Source organism: Gekko japonicus, unplaced genomic scaffold, assembly GCF_001447785.1.
Source record: "Gekko japonicus isolate JY-2015 unplaced genomic scaffold, Gekko_japonicus_V1.1 scaffold256, whole genome shotgun sequence".
NCBI lineage: Eukaryota > Metazoa > Chordata > Lepidosauria > Squamata > Gekkonidae > Gekko > Gekko japonicus.
The window spans coordinates 828,743-845,166 of record NW_015161412.1 but is presented as its reverse complement, the minus strand read 5'-3'; the positions used below and the strand labels follow the sequence as shown (position 1 = coordinate 845,166).

At 43.3% G+C, this 16,424-nt stretch overlaps 1 protein-coding gene across 1 annotated transcript in view; it reads right to left on the bottom strand.

Moving 5' to 3' along the window:
• The window catches only part of SLC24A4 (solute carrier family 24 (sodium/potassium/calcium exchanger), member 4), a 172,513-nt gene that overhangs the window by 4,391 nt on the left and 151,698 nt on the right, over positions 1–16,424 (bottom strand). The window contains exons 11-14 of the mRNA XM_015427138.1: positions 13,413–13,582; positions 9,564–9,662; positions 9,267–9,308; positions 2,187–2,387 (exon numbers count right to left, since the gene is read on the bottom strand). Coding sequence (XP_015282624.1) covers positions 2,187–2,387; positions 9,267–9,308; positions 9,564–9,662; positions 13,413–13,582 — 512 coding nt within the window. The remainder of the gene's footprint in view (positions 1–2,186; positions 2,388–9,266; positions 9,309–9,563; positions 9,663–13,412; positions 13,583–16,424) is intronic.

The following is a 16,424-nucleotide window of genomic DNA, read 5'->3' as shown; positions in this document are numbered from 1 at the left end:
CAAATTGTGATTCTTGATTTACTTTAACTTCTTGAGCATGTGGGTGTTAAAATGAATCAAGAGCATAAACATCAGCATTTCAGTAATGAAACTAAATTGCATCTACAATCTGACTCACCGTAAGTGAAAAACGAAAAGCACCTGCAGATAACAATGGTAACTGCAGAGAAGAGAATGATGTGGTATAAACTTCTTGCATGTTTCCTATTCATTTAAGAGAAATTGCATAGGCATTTCCCATTGGACTGTGCAGTTTGGTGTAGAGCCAGTTTGGTGTAGTGGTTAAGTGCGTGGACTCTAATCTGCGAGACCTGGGTTTGATTCCCCACTCCTCCACTTGCACCTGGCTGGATGACCTGGGCAAGCCGTAGTTCTGATAAGAGCTGTTCTTGAAAAAGAGCAGTTTCTGTCAAGAGCTCTCTCAGCCCCACCTACCTCAGGGTGTCTGTTGTGGGGAGGGGAAGGGAAAGGAGTTTGTAAGCCGCTCTGAGACACCTTTGGGTAGTGAAGGGCGGGATATAAATCCAATCCAATCTTCTTCTTCTTCTATGTGAACTGCCAAACAATGGCCCTTTCTGCACTTTCCTTTTAATCCATATTCACTGTGGTGTCCTCCAAAAATTGAATTCACTAACACTGAATTCAATCTTGTTTTTATTCCATCTTTTTCCCATTCTGCATTATGTTACCTCCCTTCAGTGGCCAGCCTGGTTTCAGCCCACTGTTGCCCTGGGTTTTTTAGATACTGTTTTGCCGTGGATTTAAACCACCTCAGCTTGAACACTGAGAACATCCAGAGTAGCAGGCAAATGTGGAAAGGACCAATGTATGAGGCACCAGTGGGTACTAAGGCTATGCCTGGCTCATTTTCATCGCACTATTCCTTTCCTGAACATGTACACATTTCTCCTTCAACTGACACACTTTCCATCTGCTGACCAGAGATAACTGAAAGCACAAAGCAGGAATTAAGAAAAGGGCTGGATGTTCACATCACTGGATACTGTGCTATCATAGTTCCATCAGAATTATTGACCACCTGAGTATCATGCACACCAGAAAATCCAGAAGGTGAAATATTACAACAACAGTGAAATACCCAATGTGCAAATCTAGCCTAGGTTTCAAGGTGGATAGAGGGAGCACAACAAAAGGCTTCATTGCTCATAGTGTACATACACTCTCATATTTTGCATTACTGTTGTCTTTGGTCAAGCAAATTTTGTTTGTGTGCAAAGGAAAGATAATGGAGTAAGTGTGCACTCTGGGAGGACACTCATTTGTGTCCTGACCAGGACAGAGATTCCTTTGCCACTTGGAAGCCTAGCCATGACCCCCAAAGAGCTGGCTCTGGACTCCGGTTCAGAAGTCTCAGATGAGGAGCCTAGGGAGCCAGACACATGGCCTGGGGGAGAGCAGGAAACTCAGGGAGATCCCTGCGTGGTGCCCCATCTGTTCTAGAGTTTGTCTCTGCGGAGCCTGCAGTTGAGGCTCCTCCACTAGAACTTCCCTCTGTCCCCGTTGATCCTGGGGCAACTAAGCATCAGCCCAGGACCTGGCTCACAAGCCCACCAGGGTAACCCTAGTATGCTTTAATTCCACTTTTCCTCCTGGGAAGACGTGCCCGGCGTGATGACGTCACTTCCTGGTGACATCATCGCAGCACACGTGCTTCGTGTGCACTCCATAAGATCCAGGAACCCAGGCTGAAGCCCCCCCCCACCAGCAGCCAGGTAAGACCTGGCAACCCTAAAATCATACATAGATAGATAGAGCACACTTTTAATTCCCAGCTGAATATGAATCTTTTGCCAGTGTTTAAATGCAAACCAGAAGTCCGTGAATCTCTTACATATTTCTCACTCAACGGGTTCCCACTCAGCCAACTGGATGCCTCCCAGAAGACCAGAATCAGGAAATGAGAAAGAATCACTGACTCTCACCGTTGCCTTCCCCCAGCAACTGAATTACACAATGAGCTTTTCATTTAGTAAGACAAATATCCTTGCATTGTAATATACATTAATGCTGCTAGTTTGATGATTATGATATTTTATGCTCTTTTAAAGCTGATTATTGTGCTCATTTTATATTAATTGTATCTGTTTTACTGGAAACTGCCTTGAACAAATGTGGGGAGGTGGCATATAAATATTTTAAACAAATAAATAAGTGAAGTGACTCACCAACCACACCATGAAGTAAGAAAACAAAGCAATCCACAAAGTAGATAAAATGAAGGTCACCATGAAACATTTCTCCCACCGTGGTTTGCTGCAGTTTGGGACGGTGAAGAAAAGGAGGACTATCAATGGCCATGTCAGAACCCATCTGACTTTTTCAAGTTTTCCTTCTGGATAAAGTGAAAGAGGAAGGAGTAATTTTGCCTTTGAGACACAATCAGATAAAACATAGAAGAAAACGAAGTCAAAGTTGGTTAACGTTGTACATTTTAAAGGAGAGGGATTGAGGGTGGGGTTGAAACCCACATCCCAAGGTAATGTTATCCAACCAGCCACTTCCCAGGTTATGTTTTATCTTTTGACAACACAGATTTCTGTTAAATTGGATTGTCTCTCATTTGATGACTGTTAAAGAAAATCCCTTTCATGACAGATATTCCTTCTCCTACCCATTTGTTTTTAGTAATCAACATATCCAGCCAACAGAAACATTTGCTTGAAGCTGGCCCTTCCTATTATTAAGGGCCAGATTCAAAGTAATGTTCCTTATTTCCACGTGCCAAATTTTCCAGTGACTTGACACACCTGGGAATAATCAGCCAAGAGTACCAAAGCAAAATTCCACTTCCAAAAGTATCCTTTTGAAAAAGAGGGACCTTTCCTATAAGGATATATTCATGTGTGTCAGAAATTGCCCATCGGGGGTAACTGACATGACCTCTTTGTCCTGTCGTAATTCTGATTCAGAGGCGAGTGAATGGATACTAACTTTTGGCTTCGGAATTAAACAGCATTCAGGTATCATATGCAAGCTTCAGTTTGTTTGCAATGAGAACAAACAGTCCTTAAGCTAGTCCGCCAGGGCTGTTGAGCATGCTCAGATGGAGCATGCTACATGAGACTGTGGAGGACTCCGCACTTGGAAAGTTGTCGCTAAAGCTTATTAGGCTTCCCGACGGAGGTTTGACGTGTGTGGCCCATGGTGTGTGGCCTGCACAGAAACCACGAAGAAGATCAAACAGTCCTTAAGCTAGCAATCTCTCTTTCTCGTCCTCTTGCTTGTAGAATCAGAACTGCAAACCACAGAGTCTTTCATAAACTACAGTTTGGTGTCACACACCAGTTGGATGCTTTCACAGATTATATGGTTTCTTTCTAGTTTACAAGATGGGATTCTGCTCCGGAATTCAACTGACTTGGAGGTTTGTTGGTAACATCTAAATGCAGTCTTATATTTGGTTCAGGAAACTTAAATAGGTGGCAGAAACACAGCACAGAGGTTTTCCTTTTGGCTTCTTTCTTCAATTTGCACCTTAATGCTTTTATCTGTATTTAGATGTTGTAAAGTGATACATTTCTACACACTTGGTGATAAACTTTCAAAAGAGCCACATGTCACTTGTGCACCATGTAGTGGGTATCACTGGTCTAGATGAACAGATCTCGAGTACATTTCTGTTACATACTATTTTTCAACAGTTTAGAGGTTGTGTTTTAAACTGCCTAGACTTCATCGTGCCCTTCTCTTCAGCTTTAGCCAAGAACCCTCCTCAACTGTCATTTCCCAGCTTCTCATTTTTGCCTCACATACTCCTGAAATTCTAAAAGGGGTCTCCCTAACAGGGTGCAGGGCTACTCATTCAGCCAATCATATACTGATTCTTTTCGAAGCAAAAGACTCCTGGTTTACAGTTTTAGCTACGTACCTTGGTACCCCTCTGAAATATATATGACTGTGATGAAGTCATGTCATCACAGCCCCCAGTTGGCTAATTGTTACATGAGCTTCTATAGGTAACTGAAATCCCAGAGGAAATTTTATTCATAAATTACAAGACTCTGCATAAAGAAAAAGAATTGGCCAGACTTCTTCAGTTGAGCCGGTTCATAGCACTGTGAAAAATGGTGCCTTTACTTTACTGAGATATTACAAGAAGAAAAGCAAAACATATATAGTTCTACTAATATGTCAGCTAAGTAATGAATCTACATCTGAATGATACAATATTAGCATCAGACAGAGGAAGAATAGATGTTCAGTGTCACTGAGGATTTTAAACTCTTGAAGTCTTCTCTGAGGCACTGGCCTATTCTAGTCTGAAACAGGCAGCTGCTGTCCCATTCAGTCACCTGTGCAGCAACTATCCTAAGGCATAGTCTTTCAAAAATTCTGGATAACCAAATCAAAATTATGCTGGAGGTATAATCAATACCCCGATCTTTAGTTCAAACTATTGTGCTTCCTGTAGAAAACACCAGATACAAACAGTTCTATTTGGTTTCTCTCTCAGTTTGTATTTCTAAAACAAAACTTTCTAAGCAAACCCAAAACTGGGGGAAAGGGGGAACCAGACTCCACCAGTGTAATTCACTAGAAGAACTTATTTCACATTGTAGCATAAATGGTGTTGCCATTTAACTCCGTTAGTAGAGTGGCATTTGGAGCTCAGATGAACTAGCAGCTAAAACAGTTTGATTTTAAGGTTTTTCAAAGCACCTAGAGTATATCATGTCTTTTCCCTGGCACTGCAGTTTTTATACTTAGGGTTGTGTAACACAGGTAGGGTTGCATGCTGGGAAATTCCTGGAGATTTGGGGGTGAAGCCTGGGGGGGGGGAGGGTAGTGGAGGGACCTCAGCAGGGCATAATGCCAAAACAGTCATTTTCTACAGCAGTACTGGTCTCCGTAGTCTAGAGGACAGTGGTAATTCCAGGAGATCCCCAGGCCCCACCTGAAGGTTGGCAACCCTAAACACAGGTCAATGGTAGGTGGCCCCATAATGAAGCAAAGGTACTTTAGAAGTGGGCAGGTTTTGGGTTCCACTGTAGATGGACGAGTGGGATACAGATTTGACCTTAACGCAAACAATTCATTAGAAAGTTCTGAAGTGCAAACTGTCTTGAAATCAACAGGAGTTGCTCAAGCATAGCAATTTTCTCACACATCTGTAATTTCTCTCAGTGAGGCTTTTAGAGGCTCTTGTGGATTTTGTTTCACATGAAGGAGAAGAAGGAGGGAGAAGGTGGCATTCTGGACTGCTCCCTTTCATTACATGCTCTGCCTTCAGCTTCAATGGAAGCTACCAGGATTCCCCCCTCAAAAAAGGCATGTTCTCAGTCCATGCTAAATTAGAAACAACTAATTTTCAGGGGTGAAGCAAGCAACCCTTACGGTTCCAAGTTATTTTTGCTACAACAGAGTATTTCTATATATCAGAACCTCTTCACAACACTCTCCCCATCGTATGCTTGTTATGCACACACCACAAGTATACAAAGGGTTTTTTTTGCATCAGTGATTGCCTACCAGATCTACATTTGTATGCTAATTCTATCTACATGGGAAATTGAGCATTTGGACAGCTGCCCTGGTTGGAGGCATAACACTGAACACTGCTGTTGGCAGCCTTCAGGTAATTGGCAATGGACTTCCCTCACCTCCTGGGCCAAGCAGACAAGACAGGCTAGGGCAAAAGAAAGGGAAGTGATAGAACAATGGCAGAGTTACAGGCAGACTACAGACATGGTGGTATCCTTAGGGCTTTGACTGGTTCTTCATGGCAAATCAACCTTAGTCTCTCATTGTGAGGAAATATGTGAATCTGAGCACGAAAGTCCGGTTGAGAGTCTCTGGATAAAAATAAAAGGAGTAAGAAATAATACTGATATCATGGTGGAGGTCTGCTATAGACCACCAAGCCAGGCTGCGGATTTGGATGAGACACTCCTACAACAGATTACAAAGTTCTCAAAGAGATGGGGCATGGTGGTCATGGGAGATTTCAATTACCCAGATATCGGTTGGAAGTCCAACTCTGCTAAGAATGAAAGGTCCAATAAATTCCTGACTTGTCTTGCTGACAACTTCATTTTCCAGAAAGGGGAGAGGGAAACAAGGGGATCTGCTATCTTGGACTTTATACTTACCAAATGGGAAGAAATGGTTGACGAGGTGAAAGTAGTGGGAACCCTGGGTAATAGTGACCATGTAATTTTGGAATCGACAGTCTTGGGAAAGGTAAAAGCTGTACATAGTAAGACATATAGGTTGGACTTCAGGAAAGCAAATTTTGATAAACTTAAAGTTATGCTGGGTAGAATCCCATGGTCAGAAATACTCAAGGAGAAGGGAGCTCAAGAGGGATGGGAATTTCTTAAAAGTGAAATACTGAAGGCACAAACATAAATGATTCCTATGAGAAGGAAAAATGGGAGGAGCCTAAAGAAGCCAAGGTGGCTCCATAAACAGCTTTCTAAGGACTTGAACAATAAAAGAGACACATTCAGAAAGTGGAAGGAGGGCCTTATAGCCAAGGAAGAATACAAACAAATAACCAGTGGTCATAGAGAGAGAGAGTTAGGAAAGCTAAAGTTCAATATGATCTTAGGCTAGCGAGAGATGCTAAAAACAAAAAAAGGTGTTTTTTTTCTTATGTTCAAAGTAAGAAAAAGAGCAAGGACATGGTAGACCCATTGTGAGGACAGGAAAGTGAAACAGGTGATAAAGAGAGGGAAGAAGTGCTCAATTCCTACTTTTCCTCAGTCTTCTCTTGCAAGGGAAACAGTGCTTAACATGGCAAAAACAGAACACATGATGAGGGAAGGGAGTTGCAGCCTAGGAATCAGCATCGGGTAGTAAATAAAATTCAAAATAAACAGAAATATAATTTTACAGATATTTTTATTGTTGTTTGTTATTATTATTATTATTTAATTTATAGCCCACTCTCCTGAAGACTGGTTAACTCAAGTAGAAGATTAAACTCTGAGGGCCTAACACCTGTAAATAAAACCCCAAGATTATAACTATTTTTTATTTGTTTATTAGGGGTTTTAGTCACTGTCTCACGGTGACTTACAACACTGTTGTGTGTGCTTCTTTGAGAGGACTGTATATAAGTCAGGAGTAGGAAGTGGGAGTGATTGTAAGTTGCAGGTGTATTTTATACTTTGTGACTGAGAATAATAAAGCTAACTTGGAGACTGATGAGGAGGCGTTTTATTGTGACATAACATTTTACCTTGCTGGATCAGGGGAATGCTGTAGACATAGTTTATCTTGATTTTAGTAAGGCTTTTGATAAGGTTCCACATACTATACTTGTTGATAAATTGGAAAAAATGTGGTTTGGATCCTATGACTGCCAGGTGGATCTGTAACTGGTTGACTGATCACACCCAAAGAGTGCTTGTTAATGATTCCTCATCTTCTTGGAGAGGAGTGACAAGTGGAGTGCCTCAAGGATCTGTCTTGGGACCTGTTTAGTTCAACATCTTTATCAATGATATGGATGAAGGGATAGAGGGAAGGCTTATTAAATTTGCAGATGATACTAAATTGGGAGGGGTAGCAAATACGGTAGAAGACAGAGTCAGATGATCTTGACAGGCTGGAAAACTGGTCTAAAACAAATAAAATGAATTTCAGTGGGGATAATTTTAAAGTTCTGCATTTAGGTAGGAAAAATCAAATGCATGATTATAGGTTGGGGGAGACTTGTCAGCAGTATTATGTGCGAAAAGGATCTAGAGGTCTTAGTAGTGTAGATTCAGCAGTGTGATGTGGTTGCTAAAAAGGCAAATGTGTTTTTGGGCTGTATCAACAGAAGTATAGTATCCAGATCATGAGATGTGATGGTACCAGTTTACTCTGTTTAGACCTCACCTAGAGTACTGTGTTCAGTTTTGGGCACCACAATTTAAGAAGGATATAGACAAGCTGGAGCGTGTCCAGAGGAGAGCAATGAAGGTGGTGAGGGGTCTGGAGACCAAGTCCTATAAGGAAAGGTTGAAGGAGCTGGGTATGTTTAGCCTGGAGAGGAGACAACTGAGAGGTGATATGATAACCATCTTCAAGTACTTGAAGGGCTGTCATCTACAGGATGGTGTGGAGTTGTTTTCTGTTGCCCCAGAAGGTTGGACCAGAACCAACAGGTTGAAATTAAATCAGAAGAGTTTTCGGCTAAACATTAGGAAGAACCTCCTGACAGAGTGATTCCGGGAAGGTGGTGGGCGCTCCTCCTTTGGAGCTTTTCAAACAAGAGGCTAGATGGCCATCTGACAGCAATGCGGATTCTGTGAACTTAGGCAGATCATGAGAAGGAGGGCAGGAAGGGCTTCATTAATGATTTGGAGATGGGAGTAAGCAGTGAAGTGGCTAAATTTGCGGATGATACAAAGTTGTTCAGGGTGGTGAAAACCAGTGAGGATTGTGAGGCACTCCAAAGGGATCTGTCAAGGATGGGCGAGTGGGCGTCAACATGGCAAATGGGGTTCAATGTGGCCAAGTGCAAGGTGATGCACATTGGAGCCAAAAATCCTAAATATAAATACACATTGATGGGGTCTGAACTGGCAGAGACTGAGCAAGAGAGAGATCTTGGAGTTGTAGTAGATAACTCACTGAAAATGTCGAGACAGTGTGTGACTGCAATAAAGAAGGCCAATGCTATGCTGGGGATTATTAGGAAGGGTATTGAAAACAGATCAGCCAATATAATAATGCCCCTATATAAATCAATGGTGAGACCTCATTTGGAATACTGTGTGCAGTTCTGGGCACCACACCTTAAAAAGGATATTATAGCTTTGGAAAAAGTGCAGAAAAGGGCAACTCGAATGATAAAAGGGTTGGAACACTTTCCCTATGAGGAAAGGTTAGGACGTCCTTCTTCACCCAAAGAGTGATTAACACTTGGAATTCACTGCCACAGGAAGTGGTGGGTGCTACAAGCATGGATGGCTTCAAAAGGGAATTAGATAAGCATATGGAGCAGAGGTCCATCAGTGGCTATTAGCCACAAGGTATAGCTAGGGGCTCTGGGGCAAGTGATGCTCTGTCTTCTTGGTGCTTGGGGGGGTCAACAGTGGGAGGGCTTCTAATGTCCTGGCCCCACTTGTGGACCTCCTGATGGCACTGGTATTTCTGGCCACTGTGTGACACAGAGTGTTGGACTGGATGGGCCTTTGGCCTGATCCAACATTGGCGTCTCTTATGTTCTTATGTTCTTAAGGGCTGCCTCAGTGCTTACTTCTTGTGGCCCTTTTTTACATGCCCATGGAAATGCTGATTGCCACTTTGGGGTCAGGAAGCAATCCTGGAGGGGTTTTTTTGTCGTCTTCTGGGCATGGAACAGCGGTCACTGTGTGTGTGGAGGGGGAGGTATTTGTGAATTTCCTGTATTATGCAGGGGGTTGGACTAGATGACCCTGGAGGTCCCTTCCAACTCTATGTTTCTATGATCCATTCATTCTATAAAAGCCACCCTGAGCCTGCCTTGGTGGGGAGGGTGGGGTATAAATTGGAAAAATAAATAAATAAAACAACCTTCTAAGTTTACCTGGTGGTGAAAATGGAGTCAGGTTGTTGTGTTCATTTCCCTCTTCTTGGTTATCAACATGTATGGCCCCATTTTCAATATTTTCATGTTTCCCATTCTGGAGCACTTTGCCATTGGTGGAGTGGATCAGTCGCTGGCGCTAGAAGATACGTAAACCAACGAACATCGCAGTCATTTTAGGAAAGTTTTCCAGTCTTTTTGAAACTTCATAGCAGAACATCACCTGGTAAATAAAACAAATTTGCACTTACCTGTAACTGTTGTTCATCGAGTGTCTTCTGTGCAGGCACACATGGGGACTGCACTTGCACAGGCCTGCCATCGGATAGGTCTTTACAGCCAAAAGCCTCCAGGGGGCACTGCATGCTGGAGCCAGAAACTTGTTCCTACCCAGGGACCACATGCTCCGGTGCAGCAGCATCCCCCTACCCTCAGTACCTCTAGCACCACCGAAGCCAGAGCATGTAGCAGGGTAGGAGGGAGCATATGTGTGCCCGCACAGAAGACACTCAAACAACAGTTACAGGTTAAGTGCAACTTTGTTTTCATTATCAATCTTCTGTGCAGCCTCACATGAAGATTCTAGCAAGCTACTCACCAGGCAGTGGGGCATGCTCTTCTCACCTGAACAGCAAATGAAGAACTGCCTTGCCCACTTCAGCCTCACATCTTGCCTGCAGATCCAAAGCATAATGACGTACAAACATGTCTGCTGATGACCAGGTGGCAGCTCTGCAGATCTCCGTCAAAGACACTCCATCCAGGAGAGCTGTGGAAGAAGCCACTGCCCTAGTGGAAGGGGCATGAATGTTCAATGGGCATGGCAATCTGGCCCTGTTATAACACTCCCTAATGGTACTGACAGTCCATCAGGACAGGGTCTGAGATGATGCTCTCCTACCTCCACTAAAACAAACAGGGCTGTATCCCTGAGAAACTCCAGGGTTCTCTTGAGGCAAAATAATAATGCCCTCCTAACATCTAAAGAATGCAATGAGTGCTCATTCTCAGAGCTTGGTGCAGGAAAAAATACAGGCAAAACAATATCTTGGGATAAATGGAACCTAGAAACTACCTTAGGAGGAAACCTAAGATGAGGACGAAGGATCACCCTTTCAGGAAAGAACTTCAAAAATGGGGGATCTACCTGAAGAGCTGCTAGCTCACTCACCCTCTTGGCTAGAGATAATAGCTACTAAGAAACATACCTTCACAGAAAGCTCTGCCAAAGAACTGGTAGCAAGAGGTTCAAAAGGCTTGAACATTAACTGTGCTAGCATAACAGACAGAGACCACTGGGGCAGGCAGAGATTACCTAACCCCTTAAGAAACCTCTTAGACAAAAGATGGGAGAACACTGATCCTCCCACAATTCCTCTGTGACAGCAAGAGACAGCAGCCAGGCGAACCTTCAAAGAAGAAAATGCCAGGCCCTTAGTTTTCAGGTGTAATAAATATAACCTGCAGAAGGGCACCCCCTGGTAACATGTCCTTCTCACTATACCAGAGGGAAAATTGCCTCCCCTTACACTTATAGGATTACCTACTGTTAGGCTTAGAAAAAATTAGGTCTCTGTCTGAAGCCTCCAAGCCATCAGGTTGAGGCAGTTCAGATCATGATGAAGTACCTGGCTGATACTGATTAAAGCTAGTCAATTTGGTAGGGGAAGGAACTAGTCCCGGGAGATCTCCACATGGTAACCCTGTTGCCTATGGTAACAGTGTTGTGGGTAAATGGCTTGGGAATAGGATACTGAGACCCCGAGGGACCAGAAAAGTGGTAATCCATTTGATACGGATGCCAGGGCTGTCTTACAAAGGATCTCTGCTTAAATTGGGACATGGATAATTGTGAGACTCCTAGGGACTTAGCTGTCTGCTTGTTCTTCATCAGGGAAAGCATCTCATCTGACTTGGATGAGAAGAGAGTGGACTGAAACCTTTGAAAGGTCAGTCTTCAACTTTAAGCCTGGTTTCCATAGGCAAGGCCATTGATCTTAACCATGTGTGGCACCTGAGTATGATGGTGTTCACCACGGCACGTGCAGCCAAATCCACAGAATGTCATCCTGTATTAATTTGCTGCTTCAAAAGTTTAATGGCCTCCATGTACAGAACTTTAGCAAGGAGACACTTATCTTCCAGCAGGAGTTCAAGGAATGGAATAATCCTCTCCCACAAGAAGAGCTGATAACCTGCCATGGTGGTTTCATAGTTAGCAATTTTGAAACCTAATGCTGCTGATGAATATAATTTTCAACCCAGAACATCCAGTTTTCTCCCTTCCCTATCTGTGGGAGTGGTGTGGTAGGCCTAACAGCACTTTGGTTGCATCTCCTCCATAACCAAGGAGGATGGCAGAGGATGGGTTGTCAAATAGTTAAATGGCTCTTTCTTGATCGTATAAAAATGTTCTACCCTTCTGGAGATAGGCTGGAGATACACAGGTTTTTTGCCACAGTTCCTGTGTGAGGTCCCTAAGGCCCTCCAACACTGGGAAAGCAATAATCCCAGGAGACTCTAAACAGAGGCGACTCAGTATCTTATCTTTGAGCTTGCGCTGTGGTAATGACTTCTGTCTCAAGAGACTGGGCCATATGGATCATCTGTTCTCCAAACATTTGGAGATTTACATGGGAGATGCCAGAGATGGCTCGCCTACCCTCTCGTCTGGGCCCGGATCTGATGTTGTGTTGGATCCGTCAGATTCAATCACTGTTTCTTCCCTCACTGTAGCAGGAGACTCCAAAACTTCCAAATACCTTTTATTGGCATAGAATATTAAAAGCATTTCCCAATAATACAATCCAAGAGAAATTATAAAATAGATAGTCGTGGGTATGTCAGGCCTAACTCAAGTTGTCACAAGTTAGATTTGACCATACAAAAGATGCCTGAATCATAAAATAAACTGGCATTCCAAACTTTTAAACTTAAGTTTTTAAACTTATAAATTAAGAATCATTAATATGATCAGGGTTACTCTTCCGTTTTATAAAACAATGGAGAAACTTAGCGGTCAGTTCAATGATCTCCAGATCTCGTGAAGCAAGGAGAAATTGTACCTTGATTCTATCCGATTGGCCGTAGCAGGAGACTCCAAAACTACAACCTTCTCCTTCAACGGCAAAGAGGAACTGAGAGTAGGGCTTGTGCTGCTGCACAGGATCACGTGGTCCCTGAGTGGGAACAAGCTTCTGGCTCTGAGGCACAGCCCCCCCCCCAATCTTTTAGCTGTAAGGAATTATCTGATGGCCGGCCTGCTCATGCTCAGTCCCCATGTGGGACTGCACAGAAGATCAATGATGAACATCCCATTACACTTCTGTTAAAGCAACAAGACATTTTTCTCCAGGCCTGTTGGCTACCCTAGTACTGAAAGGAAAGCATGAAACAAACCATCTCCCCCACATTCTCTTTGGGAAACAGGACACTAATTGCCTATGCTAAAAAAGAAAAGCCATTTTAACATCTGAACTCCCTGTCCGTGTCTTCTGACATGACTCCAGTTCTGTTTGCAAGGGTTTCATGCCAGGGCCCCTAATATGCTTATGATAACATGTGAAGAACTCTTGGCGGCTTTCTTAAGCATCCCCCCTCCCCCCAAAAGGCCAAGCATTCCTTCCGTTAATCCTCAGCTCTACCATACTTCACCTTTTCTGTTCTTGCTGTTAAACATCGGCCTGCAAGTTCCTTCAGGCAACAGCCCGTTTGGTTTTGATTTTTTTTCTTGATGATGTTATACAGCACCAGATACATTTGTGGCACAGTGTAAAACAGTAAATAATAATAATAATAATAATAATAATACTAATAATAATAATAGAAACAGTGCAAAAATAAAAAAGCCCCGGAATAAGTTGTTCGGCTACCTCTCTTGCAGGCTCACCTCATTAATAATCAGCCGACTCGCCATCCGTAGCCTGGTCCTTGGTCCAAATTTATTCGTTATCATTACTCGCAAGCCAGCTTCAGGAAAACGGAATTTCGGAGGACTGGAACAAATTATCTCATCGACCATCACCACGGAGTTTTGGCCATATGGTTGCGTTCCCTTTACTATTGACCACAATGCCAATGGTTAGCTATAAAGTGTGTTTCTTTCTCAATGACTCTCTTTGCCCATATTTACCCTGGAATGGCTCCTACCATTAGCTTAAGAGTAATCTTACATTGTAAATAACATTACCAGATTTCTATCTATAACTGGATTCCATGCAAATTAAACTGGCTATCAATAGAAATCTACTGGTTTTAGATTTTTATGACTTCTGATTACATTTTAGATTGGACAATTGCATCAAGTTGCAGTTGTATTGAAACAGATTCCTCCTAGTTTTTCACTCTAGTCAATCATTCTCCTTGGTTTGCATCATATTTAGGTTAGCCTTATCATTTCCTTACTGTATACCTCTAATATATTTTAGGCAAATTAATCATATTTAATAGTGGGGTTGAATCCTCTGAATCACTAGCACAAGGAATTTGCTGAGGTACACCTTTCCTGATGTCTTTCAAGATACCTCTGTAAATCCCTCCTCCCCCAATCTGATGCTGAGGGTCACAAGAGTTTCATGTTAAAAAAAACCCCACACATGGCAAGTATGGGAAGAGGAAGTGGGTGCAATCAATCTTCCCCTTTGTGCTAGCATACAGCACAAAAGAGAGAGGATAATTTCTGCCAATTCCTCCTCTTCACTGCGGCCCACTGTGCTGCATGACTTTTTGTCCTTTAGGCACTTTTCAGGCCCATAGCCAGGAATTTTTTGGCAGGGGGGCACTGGAGGGGGCTTCTGACATCACAACATTCTCTCCAATAAAGGTTAGTCGGCTGTGCTCAATTGCTTCTCCAACCTTCCTCACTCTCCACCACCCCCGCTCCTGCCCCACGCTTCTCTACCCCTGCCCAAAAGGCCAGGCAGAGACCAGGAAGCTCCATCAGGAGTGCTGGCAGGGTAGTGAGCGAGCCGAGTGGGTGGGGAAGGAGCGGGTGGATCAGGCAGGGAGGCTGCTCTGCAGTGCTGGGTCACATGATTGTGCCACTTGACTCCTCGGCGCAGGTGTACTGCAGAGATGCCTGCCTGATCCTTGCCTGCCCATTCAGCTCACTCACTGCCCTGCCAGCACTCCTGATGGAGCTTCCTGTCTCTTCCTGGCCTTTTGGGCAGAAGTGGAGAGGTGTGGGGTAGGGGCAGAGGTGGTGGAGAGCAACAAAGGTTGGAGAGAGAGGCAATCGAGTGTGGCCAGCTGCTGGCACTCCTGGACGAGCTGTGGTGGAGAGTGAGGAAGGTTGGAGAGCAAGGCAATCGAGTGTGGCTGACTGCCGATGCTCCCAAACAAGCTGGCCTTTTGGGTGGTGGGGCATGACTCAAAGTTAAGGGGGCGTGCTCCCCAAATGCCCCACCGTAGGAGTCACAGAGGAAATTTGGGAGGGGGGAGGCTTATGTCTATAAATACTAATAATGAGCCAAAAACTTATCCCAGGAAAGCTCCTTAACAATTAGTGATGTTCAACAAAAACACTAGCAAGGGTGTAGTTCTCTCATTATTCTAGCCCCTTAAACTTCCGTACAATTTCAGAAGAATGCTATCACATGCTTTATTATTAAATTCCAGGTTACTGCGCAGCTCAGTGAAAACAGGTTTGGTGAAAACTTATATAAATGGGAGTATTTTCCTGTTCTAAGTTCTGTTATTAAACCAAGAGAGACAAAACATGCAGCCCTAATAATTAATAAAAGGAAAACACAATAAACACATGCAAGTATTTTTTTAAAAAACAAATGCTACCTTCTATGTAGCATGTAGTAAGGCTTAGCAGACAGGAGACGTTTGTTGTTAGAATACACACTGCAACGAAGTAAATATTAACTCCAGAGAAAAAGAAGGATGAATGGTGGGAGATAGATGGGGGAATAAGGGGCAATACCATTCTTTATTGCCTCAGTTATTAGAATGGATATATATGTATATATTTAGGACAGATTACATACATTAAAGAGGAACAGAAACCCTTAGTAGGGTGGAAGAAGAAGAAAAATAATTAGTGCAACATTTCAGTCTGAAATAGTTTGAAATCTGGGGAAACATTTAGCTTAATCAGAGGAGATCCCCCTCATACATGATGACAACATGCCTGTTATTTTAAACAGATAGAAGAAACAGAACAGGAAGAGGTTAAAAACAATATTTTGTTACAAACTGGATCATGGACGGCAGCTTTGTCAACGGCAACATCTTCCAAGGCTGAGTTCGGATGACAGGTGCCGGTCTCCGCTAGTTGTACAATTCAGTGCTATACGGGACATGCAAGAAGCAATACCAGAAGGAAAAAAAGGCAATGCAAAGTTGTGCTGTGTTTTGCACAATCATCTACCTGGTCTACACATGTAGAAGAATAACATGGCTGCCTCCAACCTCAGACTATAGGTAGGGGTGTGTTCTTCTATTTAAACTTCTCTGATGATAGAAAACTAGCCTAACTGGGAGTGGACTAGGCTAGAACCTTCTTTCCTGGTGTGTTCATTTTCTACTTGCAAGGAGGGGTTTGTTTGTTTTTAACATGGAGGGATTTTTTTAAACATAGAGAACATTCAAAAGTGGCACCCTCACCTTCACCCGCATAGTCCATTCCAGGGCTATTTTTGGGCAGGAACGCACAGGAACGGAGTTCCGGCTGGCTCCCAAGTTGGCCACACCCAGCAGGAACTCATTAGCATAATAGGCCACACCCAACAGCAGAAACTCATTAGGATTGGCTACATTAGGGGTGTGTGGCCTAACATGCAAAGGAGTTCCTGCTACAAAAAAGCCCTGGGTTTTGACAACAAACAAGTTAACAGAATAAGAAGCAAAAGGTGGGTGTGGCTCGATAACCACACTTCTGGTAACATGGGAGTGT